At 48.4% G+C, this 16,884-nt stretch overlaps 1 protein-coding gene across 2 annotated transcripts in view; it reads left to right on the forward strand.

Moving 5' to 3' along the window:
* abcc10 (ATP-binding cassette, sub-family C (CFTR/MRP), member 10) overlaps positions 1-16,884 on the forward strand; it is a 310,704-nt gene that overhangs the window by 284,800 nt on the left and 9,020 nt on the right. For both annotated transcript variants that reach the window (XM_041187839.1, XM_041187840.1), the window contains 3 exons: positions 313-566; positions 10,337-10,482; positions 10,584-10,681. In XM_041187839.1, the coding sequence (XP_041043773.1) occupies positions 313-566; positions 10,337-10,482; positions 10,584-10,681 (498 nt within the window). The remainder of the gene's footprint in view (positions 1-312; positions 567-10,336; positions 10,483-10,583; positions 10,682-16,884) is intronic.

Raw genomic sequence — 16,884 nt, forward strand, 5'->3', positions numbered from 1 at the left:
CCACACACCATCCTGACTTGGAACTATATTGATGTTGGTTCACGATCGCTCGATCAATATCCTAGAAATCTCTTCTTAACAGCACTGTGTGTGTTCCTACATCATATGGACTGCAGCGGTTGAAGAAGGCAGCTCACCACCACCTTCTCAAGGGCAACTAGGGATGGGCGATAAATGCTGGCCTGGCCACCGACACCCACATGTCTTGAACGGAAAATAAACACTCTGTAGATTCTCATACTGTACTTACATGTAGCTCATTGTTATATGAGATCCTTCTCCATGATATAACCTGTATTTTTTTGCATCCAGGTTCCTTTCTCTTGGCCACAGCATGGTATGATTGTTTTCAAGGATGCAGTCCTGGCATATCGGGAGGGGCTCCCTAATGTGCTTGATGGAATTAATCTGAAGATTAATGCTGGTGAGAAAGTGGGAATTGTTGGACGGACAGGCTCAGGAAAGTCCACTCTATTTCTAGCACTCTTCCGGATGGTGGAGTTGAATGAGGGTCAGATTTTCATCGACAACATTGACACAAAAAGAATCAGCTTGCTGGACCTTCGGTAAGGGATTTGTGTTTCTTTCATGCAGTTCCACTTGTGATCTTTGGGATTTGGTGCCGTATCTCTGTGTGAAGTTGGGGAGGGGACGCTGTGCTCCATGATGTTGGGGGTAGGAGATGCCCAAACCTGGAATTCCAGGTGGTGAAAAATAGAACACCGGAGACTGACTGGTCTTTATTCATTTACAAGATTATTACAGAGGCATACATTTTATTCTCTGAACCTCCAGCAAAAACCTCTGTCAGTCTGTTCATATATATATATATATATATATATATATGTATAATATATATATGCACGTGAGTCCCCTCGTTCTCAATCCTTTCATGATTGGGAATATTTTCTCCACCTCTATTCTGACCAAACCCCTCAAGATTTTGAATACCTCTGTCAAATCTCTTCTCAGCTTCTTCCTGAAGGAAAACAGTCCCAACTTGTCCAATCTATCTTCATAACTGATGTTCCACATCCTTGGAGTCATTCACATGAACTTTTTCTGCATTCTCTCCAATGCCTTCACATTGTGATGAATATCTAGTTCATGGTTCATGTTTAGTTCTGGGAAGTTCAAAGTTTAACTGAACAAAATAGGATAAATGTAACTAAAGCAGCTTGGAGACTATTATACTTAAAAGCCATGTTGACTTAAGGGGTTAACAACAAGAAAGGTTAGATCATAAAAGGGCAGGTGGGTTTACATGGTGTCCACACTGCTTGCAAAGAAATGTAGCCCAGAGACTTGTTTTGTTTCGGGAGTCCGAGCTAAATTAGTTTAAGGGCACTCAGTTGACCCTGAAAGGCTATGTTGCCATGGAGATCAGTGGAGCATAAGAAGGTTCTGTGGTTTCAATTTATCTGGAAGCTCTGTAGCAGAGGAAGAGGCTATACCGAACGGGTGCTGCAGCCAGCAGGCTCCAGGCTCACAGAAGCCCTGGGAGCTGTTGGCAGGCTGCAGGCAGTCAGGCCTCAGTGAGGTCCTGGGGAGCTCAGAATGTGGTAGCAGGCCACTGGTTCCTTGCCAGACACTTAGGTTTCAGAGAAGTCCTGGGAGCTGTTTGATTCAGCCAGGAGACCACTGTTCAGAGAAACCTAGGGGCAGTGCCAGCTTAGCAAAGCTAGTGGTTTGCTAAAGAGTTAGAATTGTACCAGTAATTAGAGGCAGGAGTGCAGCTCCTGTGCAGGACCAATTCTGGGAAGAAGGGGCCTGTACAAGCTAGACAGATTGCACCCTAGCAGGACCGGAACCAATATCCTCAAAGGGGTATTCGCTAGTACTGGGGGGAGGGTTTAAAATGATTGGGAACATGAGTAGGGAGACAAAAGAGAGAAAAACAAAGATAGAAATGAAAGACAGAAAAGTAGAAAGCAAAAGTAGAAGGCAGAGGAAACGAGCAAAAAGAGCCATGGTACAAAGAGAATGGAAAAATGTTAAAAAGACAAATCTAGAGGCACTGTGCCTGAACGCATGGAGTATTCACAAATAACAGTGTAAATAGATGTAAATGGGTATGATATGATTGCGATTATGGAGACATGATTGCAAGGCAACCAAGGTTGAGAACTGAATATCCAAGGGTATTCAATATTTAGGACGACAGGCAAATAGGAAGAGGCGGTGATGTAGCATTGTTAAGAATGAAATCAGTGCAATAGTGAGAGGGGATGTTGGCTCAGAAAACCTAGATGTAGAATCAATTGGGGTAGGGCTAAGAAGCAACAAAGGGCGGAAAACATTAATGTGAGTTGTCTATAGGCCTCCAAACAATAGTGACAAGGTAGGGGACGGCATTAAACAGTAAATTATGATGCATCTAACAAGGGTGCTACAGTAATCATGGGTGATTTTAATCTACATATAGACTGGGCATACCAAATTAGCAATAATACTGTGGCAGATGAATTCCTAGACTACGTACAAAATTGATTCTTTTAGACCATAATGTCGAGGAACCAATTAGGGAAGAGGCTATCCTAGATTTCATTTTGTGCAATGAGAAGGGTTTAATTAATAATCTTGTTCTGCAAGGTCCTTTAGGGAACAGTGACCACAACATTAGGATGGAAAGTGAAGTAATCTGATTTGAAACTAGGGTCCTAAATCATAAGAAAGGAAACTACAAAGGAATGAGGGGTGAGTTGGCTACGATAGATTGGGAAACTTCATTAAAAGGCATGATGGTGAATAGGAAATGGCAAATATTTAAGGAATAAATGTATGCATTGCAATAGTTATACATTCCTTTCTGGCACAAAAACATAACAGGAAAAGCGGCCCGACACTAACAAATGGCTAACAAAAGAAATTAAGGTTAGTATTAGATCCAAAGAGGAATCATGTAAAGTTGCTAGAAAAAGTTGCAAGCCTGAGGATTGGGAGCAGTTTAGCATTCAGCAAAGGAGGACCAAGAGATTGATATAGAGGGGAAAAATAGAGTATGAGAATAAACTTGCAAGGAATATAAAAACAGACTGTAGAAGCTTCTTTAAGTATGTAAAAAGAAAAAGATTAGTGAAGACAAATGTAAGTCCCTTACAGTCTGAAACGGGAGAATTTATAATAGAAAACAAGGAAATGGCAGAACAATTAAACAACGACTTTAGTTCTGTCTTCACAGAGGAAGACACAAATAACTTCCCAGAAGTACTATGGAACCAAGGGTCCAGTGAGGAGGAGGAGTTGAAAGAAACTGGTATTACCAAAACAATTGTTCTAGAGAAATTAATGGGACTGAAAGCCAATAGATTCCCAGGGCCCAATCATCTACATCCCATGGTACTACAGGAGGTGGCAATAGAAATAGTGGATATGTTGATTGCCATCTTCCAAAATTCTGTAGATTCTGGAAATGTCCCAGCAGATTGGAGGGTGGCAAATATAACTCCACTATTTAAAAAAAGGAGGGAGGGAGAAAACAGCGATTTACAGATCGATTAGCCTAACATCAATAGTAGGGAAAATACTAGAGTCTATTACAAAGGATGTGAATACAGGTCACTTAGAAAATATCAGCGGGATTACAGAAAGTCAACATGGATTTATGAAAGGGAAATCATGTTTGACAAACCTACTGGAGTTCTTTGAGTATGTACCTAGCAGAATAGATAAGGGAGAACCAGTGGATGCAGTACATTTGGATTTTCAGAAAGCTTTTGATAAAGTCCCACCTAAGAGGTTAATGTGCAAAATTGAAGCACATGGGATTGGGGTAATATATTGGCATAGATTGAGAATTGGTTCGAAGACAGGAAACAGAAGGAATAAATAGGTCTTTTTCAGAGTGGCAGGTAATGACTAGTGGAGTACCGTAGAGATCAGAGCTTGGGCCCCAGCTGTTCACAATGTATATCAATGATTTGGATGAGGGAACCAAATGTAATATTTCCAAGTTTGCTGACGACATAAAACTTAGTGGGAATGTGAGGGATGAGGAGGATATTAAGAGGTTTCAAGGCGATTTAGACAAGTTGAGTGAATGGGCAAACAAATGGTAGATACAGTATAATGTGGATAAGTGTGAAATTATCCACTTCTGTAGGAAAGACAGAAAGGCAGAATATTATTTAAATGGTGATAGATTGAAAAATGTTGATGTACAAAGGGACCTGGGTGTCCTTCTACACCAGTCACTTAAAGCAAGCATGCAGGTGCAGCAAGCAGTTAAGTGGGCAAATGGTATGTTGGCCTTCATTGCGAGAGGTCTTAAGTACAGGAGCAAGGATGTCTTACTGCAGCTGTAAAGGGCCCTGGAGAGACCACACCTGGAGTATTGTGTACAGTTTTGATCTCCTTACCTAAGAAAGAATATACATGCTACAGAGACAGTGCAGTGAAGGTTCACCAGAATGATTCCTGGGATGGTAGGATTGTCGTATGAGGAGAGATTGGGCCAACTAGGCCTGTATTCACTGGAGTTTAGAAGAAAGAGAGGAGATCTCATTGAAGCATATAACATTCTGACAGGGATGAACAGACTGAATGCAGGGATGGTTTCCTCCGGCTGGGGGCCTAGAACAAGGGTCACAGTCTCAGAATATAGGGTAGACCATTTAGGACTGAGATGAGGAGAAACCTCTTCACTCAGAGGGTGGTGAACCTGTGGAATTCTCTACCACAAAAGTCTGTGGAGGCCAAGTTACTGAATCTATTTAAGAAGGAAATGAATTTCTAGACTCTAAAGGTGTCAAGGGGTATGGGGAGAGAGCAGCAGTGCGGCGTTGAGGTGGAGCATCAGCCACGATCATATTGAATGGCGGAGCAGTCTCAATGAGCCGAATGACCTACTCCTGCTCCTATCTTCTATGTTTCTGTGATGGGATGTGGGCATCCCTGGCTGGGCCAGCATTTATTGCCCATCCCTAATTGTTCTTAAGAAGGTGGTGGTGAGCTGCCTTCTTGAACCACTGCAGTCCATGTGGTGTGGGTACACCCACAGTGCTGTTAGGGAGGGAGTTCCAGGATTTTGACCCAGCGACAGTGAAGGAATGGCGATATACTTCCAAGTCAGGATGGTGAGTAACTTGGAGGGGAACTTCCAGGTGCTGGTGTTCCCATGGGTGGAATATTCTGTGCCCATTGACATTGGGCGTCATGGCAGGTGTGAGCAGACAATGTGACAGGAAGGCCAAAAATCGGTTTCCTGCTATTGTGAAACCAGTTTGCAATCGTCTACTCCACCCGTCAATGATGAGTCACCTTACTTGCCGCCAGACATTGGGAACTTAATTTCAATACATCTGCTTTTCATTGTAAGCCTTACTCACCGGAATCAACCCTGCCATGCTAGATCAACCGGGCGCATCGGATTTATTGCATGTCGATGTGTTTCACAATAGCAATTCTAAGGCATGCACCTGGCGAGCTGCACTTCGAGGGGAACTCACAATGCAGCACTCACGAGGGTTGCCCATTTCAACTTCAAGGTTGAGGTGTTGTGCGCTCAGGCATGTTGTTTTTTCCTGGTTGGCTGACAGTGCAGTGCTGAGGCAAGGGCTGCACTGCGGTTTGGCTGAGGGTCGCGGATAAGGCAGCACGCTTTGAGGCGAGTTGGGGTGGTCTGCACAGTGAGGCGAGCTGTGGGATAAGGCAGCACGCTGTGAGGCGAGTTGGGGTGGTCTGCACAGTGAGGCGAGCTGTGGGATAAGGCAGCACGCCGTGAGGTGAGTTGGGGTGGTCTGCACAGTGAGGCGAGCTGTGGGATAAGGCAGCACGCTGTGAGGTGAGTTGGGGTGGTCTGCACAGTGAGGCGAGCTGTGGGGTAAGGCAGCACGCTGTGAGGTGAGTTGGGGTGGTCTGCACAGTGAGGCGAGCTGTGGGGTAAGGCAGCACGCTGTGAGGTGAGTTGGGGTGGTCTGCACAGTGAGGCGAGCTGTGGGGTAAGGCAGCATGCTGTGAGGTGAGTTGGGGTGGTCTGCACAGTGAGGCGAGCTGTGGGGTAAGGCAGCACGCTGTGAGGCGAGTTGGGGTGGTCTGCACAGTGAGGCGAGCTGTGGGATAAGGCAGCACGCTGTGAGGCGAGTTGGGGTGGTCTGCACAGTGAGGCGAGCTGTGGGATAAGGCAGCACGCTGTGAGGTGAGTTGGGGTGGTCTGCACAGTGAGGCGAGCTGTGGGATAAGGCAGCACGCTGTGAGGTGAGTTGGGGTGGTCTGCGGGATAAGGCAGCACGCTGTGAGGCGAGTTGGGGTGGTCTGCACAGTGAGGCGAGCTGTGGGGTAAGGCAGCACGCTGTGAGGCGAGTTGGGGTGGTCTGCACAGTGAGGCGAGCTGTGGGATAAGGCAGCACGCTGTGAGGCGAGTTGCAGAGGGCAAGGCAGCCCGGTCTGACGATACTGCACAAAGATATGCGGTAGAGGTGGGTGGGGAGGAATGCGGCCATGCATTAGGGCCACCTTGTATCAAGTGACCACCCCTCTGCAGCTGAGACAGTTCAGACACAGCCACATTGACATGCTTGGAGTCGGGCATCTCGCTTCTCTGCCCATTCAAACAACGCAGAGGCATGAAAATGCCACCAAATGCTCCAGAGCTTTTCACCCCTCGGGCACAGACTGCAAACTAATGAGTGCTATAGCAGACTGCAGAACAATTGGACGACTGGACAAAGCAGTACAATCTCCTTGCTAAAGCTGGAAATGGAGCAGTCTTTGGTGGAGGCACTCATAGCCCCTTGCAAAGTCATCATTCCGGTCTGGATCAATATCCATTTTGGTTCAAGCTAACAGTGCAGCCTTGCAGTGCGAGTTAGGAGAATGCCTGCGCCTGAGCTGAGAGCACAGCATGTAGTCCAGTGGCCTAGGATGTCGCAAATCATTCAGGTGGAGTGTGTCGGTGGAAGGTGGGGTTTCGGGCAGTCAAGCAGCGCACTAAACTCTGGCCATCCAAGTGCTGGCCACCACTCTCCAGGATGCATTAAGGAGCCTTCAGACTTAACCAAGAGAGGTTCTTAGTACAACCATGCTCACCCATGTGTCTCTCTCTTTCACCCTGCAGGGGGAGTACATTAGGAGCATGGAGCCTGGTGACTGAGCTGTATGCTTCATAGCTTACAGGGAGTGAAGATGAGGGAGAAGAGAGCGACAGGGTCACCTGTGTGGATGGCCCCAGGGTGTGCACCTGCTGATCCTCCTCCCTACTGGTGCCCAAGTGCCCCTGGCTGACTCCTTGAGAAGAACGGGAAGCTGGAGTGAGATTGAGCTGCCCTGCATTCCTCTCATGTTGACACTGTTGGAGGTCAACTATGGGGTCAGTGATGGAATTCAGCCAGCGCAGCAGTACAGGACCGATGACCTGGACCACGGTCCCTGTGGCGGCCGTCATCCTGCCAGTGTTGACCTCGGTGCATTGACATTGACAAGGACTCGTCCATTGTGCCTTACAATCTGAGGAGTGCAGGGACATCCCTTCCTGCTGTTCCCGTGATTGACGCTGCAGCTCTAGCAACTGATTGAGAACCGAATCCAGAGGCTCATCATCTGATTTGGACTCAGCAGATCCCTTGCCTCCAGCAGTCCTCCAAGTGCCGAGATCTTAGGTGTCCCTGCCTCCACCTGCTGTGGAACTGATTGTGTGCTGTACTCACCAGACAGTGACCCGAGCCTGCTGTACATGTAGGTCCCACTGAGGTGTGTGTTGCTGCGCTGGTGGAGGGCGTGCATGATTGCTGTGATGGGTCTTCGAGGGTGCTGTCCTCAGGGTCCTCATCCGTGGGGCTGTCTGCGCTGGAGTTGGGCCAAGGTTGCCTGAGGGTGACATGGCAGATGTGCTGAAGAGAGAAAGTGTAGATTATTAGTGCATTGCGCCATGGTACACAGAACAGTGGACTCACAGTTGATTTACCAGAGGATTGATCCTCACTCAGATGCTTGCTGCTCACCTCGCCATCACCACAGAAACAGTTCACATCATCTCCAGCCAGCTCTAATGTGCAGCCTTCAAATGGAATGAGGACCTTGATGTCTGGCACTCCATCCCTGGTCTGGGATCACTCCCGGTGATTGTGTGCGATGTTGTCCTGCATTAAGACAGACGGCGAGAGTGTGAGCAAGGCGCGAGTCCGTGTGTGCGTGAGTGTACGTGTGTGTGTACAAGTATGTACGTGTGTGTGTATGCGTGTGTGTGTGTATGGCCTGCCAGGGTCTCGCACAGCCCACCTCGGTCTTGCGTGGCCTGCCAGGGTCTCGCACAGCCCGCCAGGGTCTCACGCAGTCCGCCTCTGTCTCGCACGGCACACCTCGGTCTCGTGTGGCCCACCTCGGTCTCGTGTGGCCCACCTCGGTCTCGCACGGCCCGCCTCGGTCTCGTGTGGCCCGCCAGGGTCTCGTGTGGCCCGCCAGGGTCTCGCACAGCCCACCTCGGTCTCGCACGGGCCACCTCGGTCTCGCACGGCCCGCCTCAGTCTCTTGTGGCCCGCCAGGGTCTTGCACAGCCCACCTCGGTCTCGCACGGGCCACCTCGGTCTCGCACAGGCCACCTCGGTCTCGCACGGCCCACCTTGGTCTCATGTGGCCCGCCAGGGTCTCGCACAGCCCACCTCGGTCTCGCACGGGCCACCTCGGCCTCGCACGGCCCGCCTCAGTCTCATGTGGCCCGCCAGGGTCTTGCACAGCCCGCCTCGGTCTCGTGTGGCCCGCCAGGGTCTCGTGTGGCCCGCCAGGGTCTCGCACGGCCCGCCTCGGTCTCGCACGGCCCGCCTTGGTCTCGCACGGCCCACCTCGGTCTCGCACAGCCCACCTCGGTCTCGCACGGGCCACCTCGGTCTCGCACGGCCCGCCTCTGTCTCGCACAGCCCGTCTCTGTCTCGCACAGCCCACCTCGGTCTCGCACGGCATGCCTCAGTCTCGCACGGCCCACCTCGGTCTCGTGTGGCCCGCCAGGGTCTTGCACAGCCCGCCAGGGTCTCGCACGGCCCGCCAGGGTCTCGCACGGTCCGCCAGGGTCTCGCACGGCCCGCCTCGGTCTCTCACGGCCCGCCTCGGTCTCGCACGGCCTGCCTCGGTCTCGCACGGCCCGTCTCTGTCTCGCACAGCCCACCTCGGTCTCGCACGGCATGCCTCAGTCTCGCACGGCCCACCTCGGTCTCGTGTGGCCCGCCAGGGTCTCGCACAGCCCACCTCGGTCTCGCACAGCCCACCTCGGTCTCGCACAGCCCACCTCAGTCTCATGTGGCCCGCCAGGGTCTTGCACAGCCCACCTCGGTCTTGCACGCCCCGCCTCGGTCTCGCATGGGCCACCTCGGTCTCGCAAGGCCTGCCTCAGTCTCATGTGGCCCGCCAGGGTCTTGCACAGCCCACCTCGGACTCGCACGGCCCACCTCGGTCTCGCACGGCCCACCTCGGTCTCGCACGGCCCGCCTCGGTCTCGCACGGCCCACCTCGGTCTCGCACGGCCCACCTCTGTCTCGCACGGCCCACCTCGGTCTCGCACGGCCCACCTCGGTCTCGCACGGCCCGTCTCTGTCTCGCACAGCCCACCTCGGTCTCGCACGGCATGCCTCAGTCTCGTGTGGCCCACCTCGGTTTCGTGTGGCCCGCCAGGGTCTCGCACAGCCCGCCAGGGTCTCACACGGCCCGCCTCGGTCTCGCACGGCCCGCCTCGGTCTCGCACGGCCCGCCTCGGTCTCGCACGGCCCGCCTCGGTCTCGCACGGCCCGCCTCGGTCTCGCACGGCATGTCTCAGTCTTGCATGGCCCACCTCGGTCTCGCACGGCCCGCCAGGGTCTCGCACGGCCCGCCTCGGTCTCGCGCGGCCCACCTCGGTCTCGCGCAGCCCGCCAGGGCCTCGCGCAGCCCCACTTTGGTCGTGCATGGCCTGCCAGGGTCTTGCGCGGCCCGCCTCGGTCTCGCACAGCCCGCTGGGTTCTCACACGGCCCCGCCTCAGTCTCTGCCGCTGAAAGGCCTTTCTTTTTGGCTTGTGAGAATATCTGTGGCTCTGCCGCGTTTGCAAGTTTACCATCTGAATGGATTTTGCTTTGCCAAGTCATCTGGAGGATAGGTATAGAATTACTCCCCTTGTGTTGTCTGCTACAAACCGGGTGTTGTACTGAATGCCCTCTGTTTATGATTTATTTTTCTGCATGAGCCATCCTTCGTTTCTGTTGGCTCAGTATCATCGATCTCAATTCATTTAGACCAGCAGAGTCCAGATTCTTATTTCACATTGTTTAGGGGTACGGTGCAAAGAGTTAAAAATGACATAATTTCAGCGAAATTGTTCAGGCTAGGGAAATGTGTCTGTATGACTCTCTTTTTCTGATAATTTTGTCTCTTTTCCAGATCAAAACTGGCTATTATTCCTCAGGATCCATTCCTGTTTACTGGCACAGTACGAGAAAATCTGGACCCACTGAGCCATCACACAGAGATGGAGATGCAAACTGTGTTGAGAGAGTGTCACCTGCTGGAGGTCACTCAGCGAATGGGTGAGTACAGGCCGGAGAAGGCATCACAATCATTGTACCCATTTCAATTGACTGGTTGCCTGTGTCACTCATTTTCTGTGTGTCTTTTTTCTGTACACCAGGTGGATTGGATGCCAAGATCAGTGATCGTGGGAAGAATTTATCCGTTGGTCAGAGGCAACTCATCTGCCTGGCAAGGGCACTTCTCACTCAGGCCAAGGTACTGATCCAGCAAAGCATTGCTAGCATTAGCGGGTCATTTATTAATTCTTCTTTCTCCTTGGTCTCTTGCCTTTTCATGGACCACCATCTACAACAACTTTTTTGCCCTAGGATTCATATGTTACACTCTCATCCTTGGCAGCGCATCCTGTAATAACATTCATCCAGCACAACATGGCTCAGCTCAGCTTATGAACAGAATGGTGAGACTCAAATTGGTATTTGGAGGCACAACAGTTAGTGTCATAACACCGCCCTGGTGCTGAGAGATAATGCTACAGTGCTGAAGCCCACCATCGTGCCGAGAGTTAGTGCCATAAAGGTTAAGCCCACCACAGTACAGAGTTTTCATGCCTTTACACTGAACCCCACCATGTTATCAGGATTTGAATCCATAAGGTTGAACTGCATCATGGTGCTGAGAATTAGTGCCAGAACCCTAAATCCCAGCACAGTACCAAATGATAATTGGATCCCAAGTCAAATGGTGAAGTATGAAACTAGACTAAATCCATTTCTTGATGGCTGGTTTATTTACAAAACTCAGCATATTGTATGTCTGCCTTCTTCCCACTCCCTCCAATGTCCCAGCCATCTCTCTTTATACTCTGTTGGGTATATCAGTCAAATAAAATGGACTAATTATAAATAAACCAATTAAACAAATTGACAGTCCCTTAGAGGGACACTAACAGAAACAAAATTCCAAAGGAAACTTAACAAATTAAATTAAAATGTGGTTTTGGGGGCTGATGAAGCACTCCAGCCCCCGGTGCCCACTGGTCACTGAAAGGCCTCAAGCATACCAGTGGACACCACATGCTCCCTCTCCAGGGACACCCAGGCATGAACATAGCCACGAAAAAGGGGCAGACATTTGGGTAGGATGCACCTCTCAACTGCCCACTGTCTGGACCTTTGATGGCCACCTTGGCCAGGCCCAAACGCAGACTAACAAGGAGGCCCTCCTTTGCTCCGGGCGGCCAAAGATCAGGAGCATGGGGCTGAAATACAGCCAAAACGTCAGGAGCAGCCCCTTCAAAAGAACTAAAAATGCTGCAACTGTATGCATGCAACATAAGCTTGGTACACAGGCTCCTCAAGGCCTCAGAAAAACCAGGTGGCCTGGAAGTCCATGAGCCATCTTAACCTGCGATTGAATGGATCTGCTGCATGCAACCTCCTCCACGCCAGATCATCGATGGTAAAGGGGAGGACTCCCACATACAGAGCCCTCTGATAGGGACCCCCACCACCTCTGGACGGCAGGATGGAATGCCATGGCGTGTTTCGGACAGTTGACAAAGCAAAGTGATGGGTGGGCAGCAGCAGCCCATACTGGAAACCCCTCCACGCAGAGCGAAAATGCATGGGTGGAGTTTCCGGGGGACAACTCAAATTGTGGGACCGAGGTTCGTCTCTCTTTACACTCCTTGAGTACAACTTTAAACAAATGGGCAAATTAACAGATTAAATTAAGGTGATAGCCTCTTAAAGGGACACTGTCAACAAAAGACAAAATCTCAAAGGAAACTTATCTAATCAAATTCACATGTTGTTTTGGAGGTTGATGAAGCACTCCAGCCCCAGCCATGCACACCAGGCAGGGAAGACCTCAAGCCTGTCTCCCTTTATACTTTTTTGAGTACTGGTGAAACCAAAGTTAACCAATTAAAAAAAAAGCCAATTAGACCAATTGATAGCCCCTTGAAAAGCACTGCAACAAAAACAGAAATTTAAAGGAAACTTATGAAAATGTCATTTTGAGGGCTAATAATGCCCTCCAGCGCTCGCAGTGCCCACTAGTCACGGAAGGCCTCTAGCGTACCAGTGAACACTAAATGCGCCCTCTCGAAGGACACAAACATAGCTGCAGAAGAGGGGCAGGCAGTCAGGCTGGACGACCCCCCTGACTGCCCACTGCCTGGACCTGTTAATGGCCACCTTGGCCAGGCCCGGGTGCAGGGTTAGAAGGAGGTTCTCCTCCCTCCCCACCCCTCTCAGCACCAGGTGGCCAAAGATTAAGAGCATGGGGCTGAAGTGCAGCCAAGACTTAAGGAGCAACCCCTGCAGAAGCCATTTATATTCAGATTCTTTTGGATACAGTTATGACCACTACCGATCTTAATTGCCGAGCAAACCAAATCCTAGTAGGAAACTTGGCTTACCGGCCATACCCTTTCTTTCATATTCTGAAAAAGAAAAGAACATGTACCGATCCCAGTAGTAAGAGCTCCAGTAACACGTTTGGGATTTAAAAAATTAAAAGTAAAAGTTTTATTAACAAGAATAAAAGAAAACTTAAGCACCCAAGGTTACAGTTGCGCATTTAAGGTTAGTCTTACAAATATTCCCCCAGAAAGACTATGCACTTGTAAATACCTTCCAGGTAACACTCCCTTATAGGTGTTTAACTACAAGAAATCCAGTAATATTACCCAGTGCAAACTGCTGTGGCTTTAATAGAGGCATATCAGACGACCTCTCAACTCTCTGCCACTCTGCTGTGGAATCCCAACTTAAGAATAAACCTGCTTGTTACAGCCCAAGATTTCTGGCTTGACTGGATGGCTGGTTCAAACGGCATCTCCTCCGAACCCAGTGCTAACAGCTCCCAGCTCAGTTCCAGCTGCTCCCTCAACTGTTTAAACAGCAGCTCCAGCTATAGCTACCCTAAGCTCTCCACAGTAACTCTAAAATACCTTTTTTCCCCCTTTCATCATTGTTCTCACACCTCTTTGAAACTCATATCCTTCCAAAGTATAAAATCTTTCATGTCTCTATCTTGTCTTTGCTTTTGGGTCAATAAAATATAACATCCCATCTTCTATTTAGCTATGGAACTCCTGCAAGGTGCAAACATGTTTCTTGGCACCTGACTCCCTTTTAATATTCAAACAAACTCTCAACGTACCTAAAATGCACATGTTAGATCTAAGCTATTTACTTGTATCTCCAACTTCACACCTCTATCCTTTTCATGCTTCAACCTCACCAGACAACTTGCCTCCTGTTAATCTGCGCCCAGCTTAATTAAATCAGACACACAGACTTTTTCCACAGGATAACACAATATTTCCCAAAAATATTTTTTAAAAAAGCATCCATTTCTTACAGAACCAATAAAAATAAACAAATAGACAAATTAATTCACTGACAACTCCTTAAAGGGGCAAAGACTAGGACCTGAGGGCACAGCTTCAGAGTAAAGGGAAGACCTTTTAGAACAGAGATGAGGAGAAACTTCTTTAGCCAGAGAGTGGTGAATCTATGGAATTCATTGCCACAGAAGGCTGTGGAGGCCAGGTCATTGAGTGTATTTAAGGCTGAGATAGATAGGTTCTTGATTGGTAAGGGGATCAAAGGTTACAGGGGGAAGGTGGGAGAATGAGGTTGAGAAACTTATCAGCCATGATCGAATGGCGGAGCAGACTCGATGGGCCGAATGGCCTAATTTCTGCTCCTATGTCTTATGGTCTTATATAACAAAAGATAATTTTTAAAGGAAACTTAACTAATCAAATTAAAATGTTGTTTTGAGGGCCGACGAAGCACTCCAGCCCACGCGGTGCCCACAGGTCGCGGAAGACCTCTCTTTATATGTTCTTTTTGAGTATCAAATTAACAAATAAAGGGGCAGCCCCTTAAAGGGGAACTGCAAAAAACAGACAAAATCATAAAGGAAACTTTGTCTGTCTCTTTGTCTGTTCCATTGATTAAACCAATAGAAAAAGGGGACAAATGAACAAAGTAACAAGAGATCAAATGAACAAATAAAAGGGGCAGCCCCTTAAAGGGAAACTGAAACAAAAAATACAAAACAGAAAGGAAACTTATAAAGGTCAAACTAAAATGTGATTTCCGGGGTCAGTAATGCACCCTGGACCCTGCGGTGCCCACAGGTCTTGGAAGGCCACAGGCGCATTTCTCTTTTTCATGCTCTAAGTGCTAAATTGAGTATCTTAACAGTATAATTAACATACCATTAACAGCTTACCATTTCTTTCTTTAACAATTACATTATAAACACACAAATAATTGCAAAACAAATCAGAGGAAAAAGAATGGTTTTCCATATTTCCTATAACTCATCATAGTGCAAGACATTCGTTTTCTAGGACCTCTAACAATTTCTTCGAGCAGTCCAATAGTTGGTGACTTGCATCAATCCATTTTATCTTGGATATCTCTTATTTGTTTAACATTTCTTTAATATTCACAAGGTCAATCATTAGCCTGTGCTCAGTCACAGATTTTTTTTTGTCTACATCCTGTGGCAGGTGGTGAGGGAACCAACTTGAGGGAAAAACATACTTGACCTCATCCTCACCAACTTGCCTGCTGCAGATGCATCTGTCCCTGACAATATCGGTAGGAGTGACCACTGCATAGTTGTTGTGGAGACGAAATCCCGCCTTCACATTGAGGATACCCTCCATCATGTTGTGTGGCACTACCACTGTGCTAAACGGGATAGATTTCAAACAGATCTAGCAACTCAAGACTGGGCATCCATGAGGTGCTGTGGGCCATCAGCAGCAGCAGAATTGTACTCAAACGCAATCTGTAACCTCATGGCCTGGGATATCCCCCACTCTACCATTACCATCAAGCTAGGGGATCAATCCTGGTTCAATGAAAAGTGCAGGAGTAACACCAGGCATACCTAAAAATGAGGTGTCAACCTGGTGAAGCTATAACACAGGACTACTTGGGTGCCAAACAACATAAGTAGCAAGTGATAGACAGATTTAAGCGACCCCACAACCATTGGACCAGATCTAAACTCTGCAGTCCTGCCACATCCAGTCGTGAAAGGTGGTGGACAATTGAACAACTCACTAGAGGAGGAGGCTCCACAAATATCCCCATCCTCAATGATGGAGGAGCCCAGCAAATCAGTGCAAAAGATAAGGCTGAAGTATTTGCTACAATCTTTAGCCAGAAGTGCCGAATGGATGATCCATCTCGGCCCCCTCCAGAGGTCCCCAACATTGCAATCTTATTGATTTATCTTCTACTTTGTATGCAGCCACCAAAACTTCCAATCATAAGGGCTTCTACTTCTAGTGGTATTCCTAGATTGTTCTATTGCAAAGCGTAGTCAAGCTACAGCCTCTACTTGCCCTCCTATCCCTTTCTGGATAACTGCTACAGGATCTCTCCCTCCCATGATCAGATGTTCTGTTGCCAGTACCTGATTGTTTCCTAGTCCCAGAGTCATTTGTAGACCCACTTTGGCAACTCATTCAACTTCTACTAATTGTTCAGACTCTGCACGTTTATAATCAATCCCCATCAATCGAGATGAATTTCCCCTTAGAGTTTGACTACTATATTGGAGAACGACTGTTTTCCTATCACAACTTATCGCTTTACCTGGATCTTTCCACTCCGGACCCTCTCTTTTATAGTACACTAAATCCCAGAATTAAAGTTTAATTTTGAAGGTCTCCTGCAATGCTGTACAGCTTGCCAAATATTTCCTTGAGACTTCAGCCTTGCTGAATGCCTTTTCTCCCCAATTCTGAAAGGTGGAACTAATTGTAGCCCTTTCCAAGGCTGGAGGTTGATCACAGAAAACAGATTCCTCCCAGAGACCAACTGATAGGGGCGATAGCCCCATCCATTTGAAACAAATTCTTCACATGGACAGCTCACAACAGGGCACATGTTAACTTTTTTTTTGTTCATTCTTCCATGGGATGTTGGTGTCGCTGGCAAAGTCAGCATTTGTTGCACATCCCTAATTGCGCTTGAACTTAGTGGCTTGCTAGGCCATTTCATTGGTCAGCTAAGAGTAAACCATATTGCTGTGGGTATGGAGTCACATGTAGGCCAGACCAGGTAAGGATTTCAGATATCCTTTCCTAAGGAACATTAGTGAACCAGATGGGTGACAATTGATGATGGTTCCATCAATATACTGATGACTATAATAGCATTCAATTCCAGATTTTGCTCATTGAATTTAAATTCCACCAGCTGTCACGCGACTCATGCTCCCTGGTCCTCCGGATTACTAGTCCAATGACCTTACCATTACACCACCATCTCCTCTGAATTGTAATTTGGTTGTTTTCAGCTGCAATGTTAATAACTACAATGTTCATATTCCCACACATGTCTGTAAACTCGTCATTGGCAAGTTCTTCCCCAATGTCAGTCAGGAATTTAGCCAGTGCTCTACCACCCTCCCAC

The sequence above is a fragment of the Carcharodon carcharias genome, chromosome 5 (genome assembly GCF_017639515.1).
Source record: "Carcharodon carcharias isolate sCarCar2 chromosome 5, sCarCar2.pri, whole genome shotgun sequence".
NCBI classification, from domain to species: Eukaryota; Metazoa; Chordata; class Chondrichthyes; order Lamniformes; family Lamnidae; genus Carcharodon; species Carcharodon carcharias.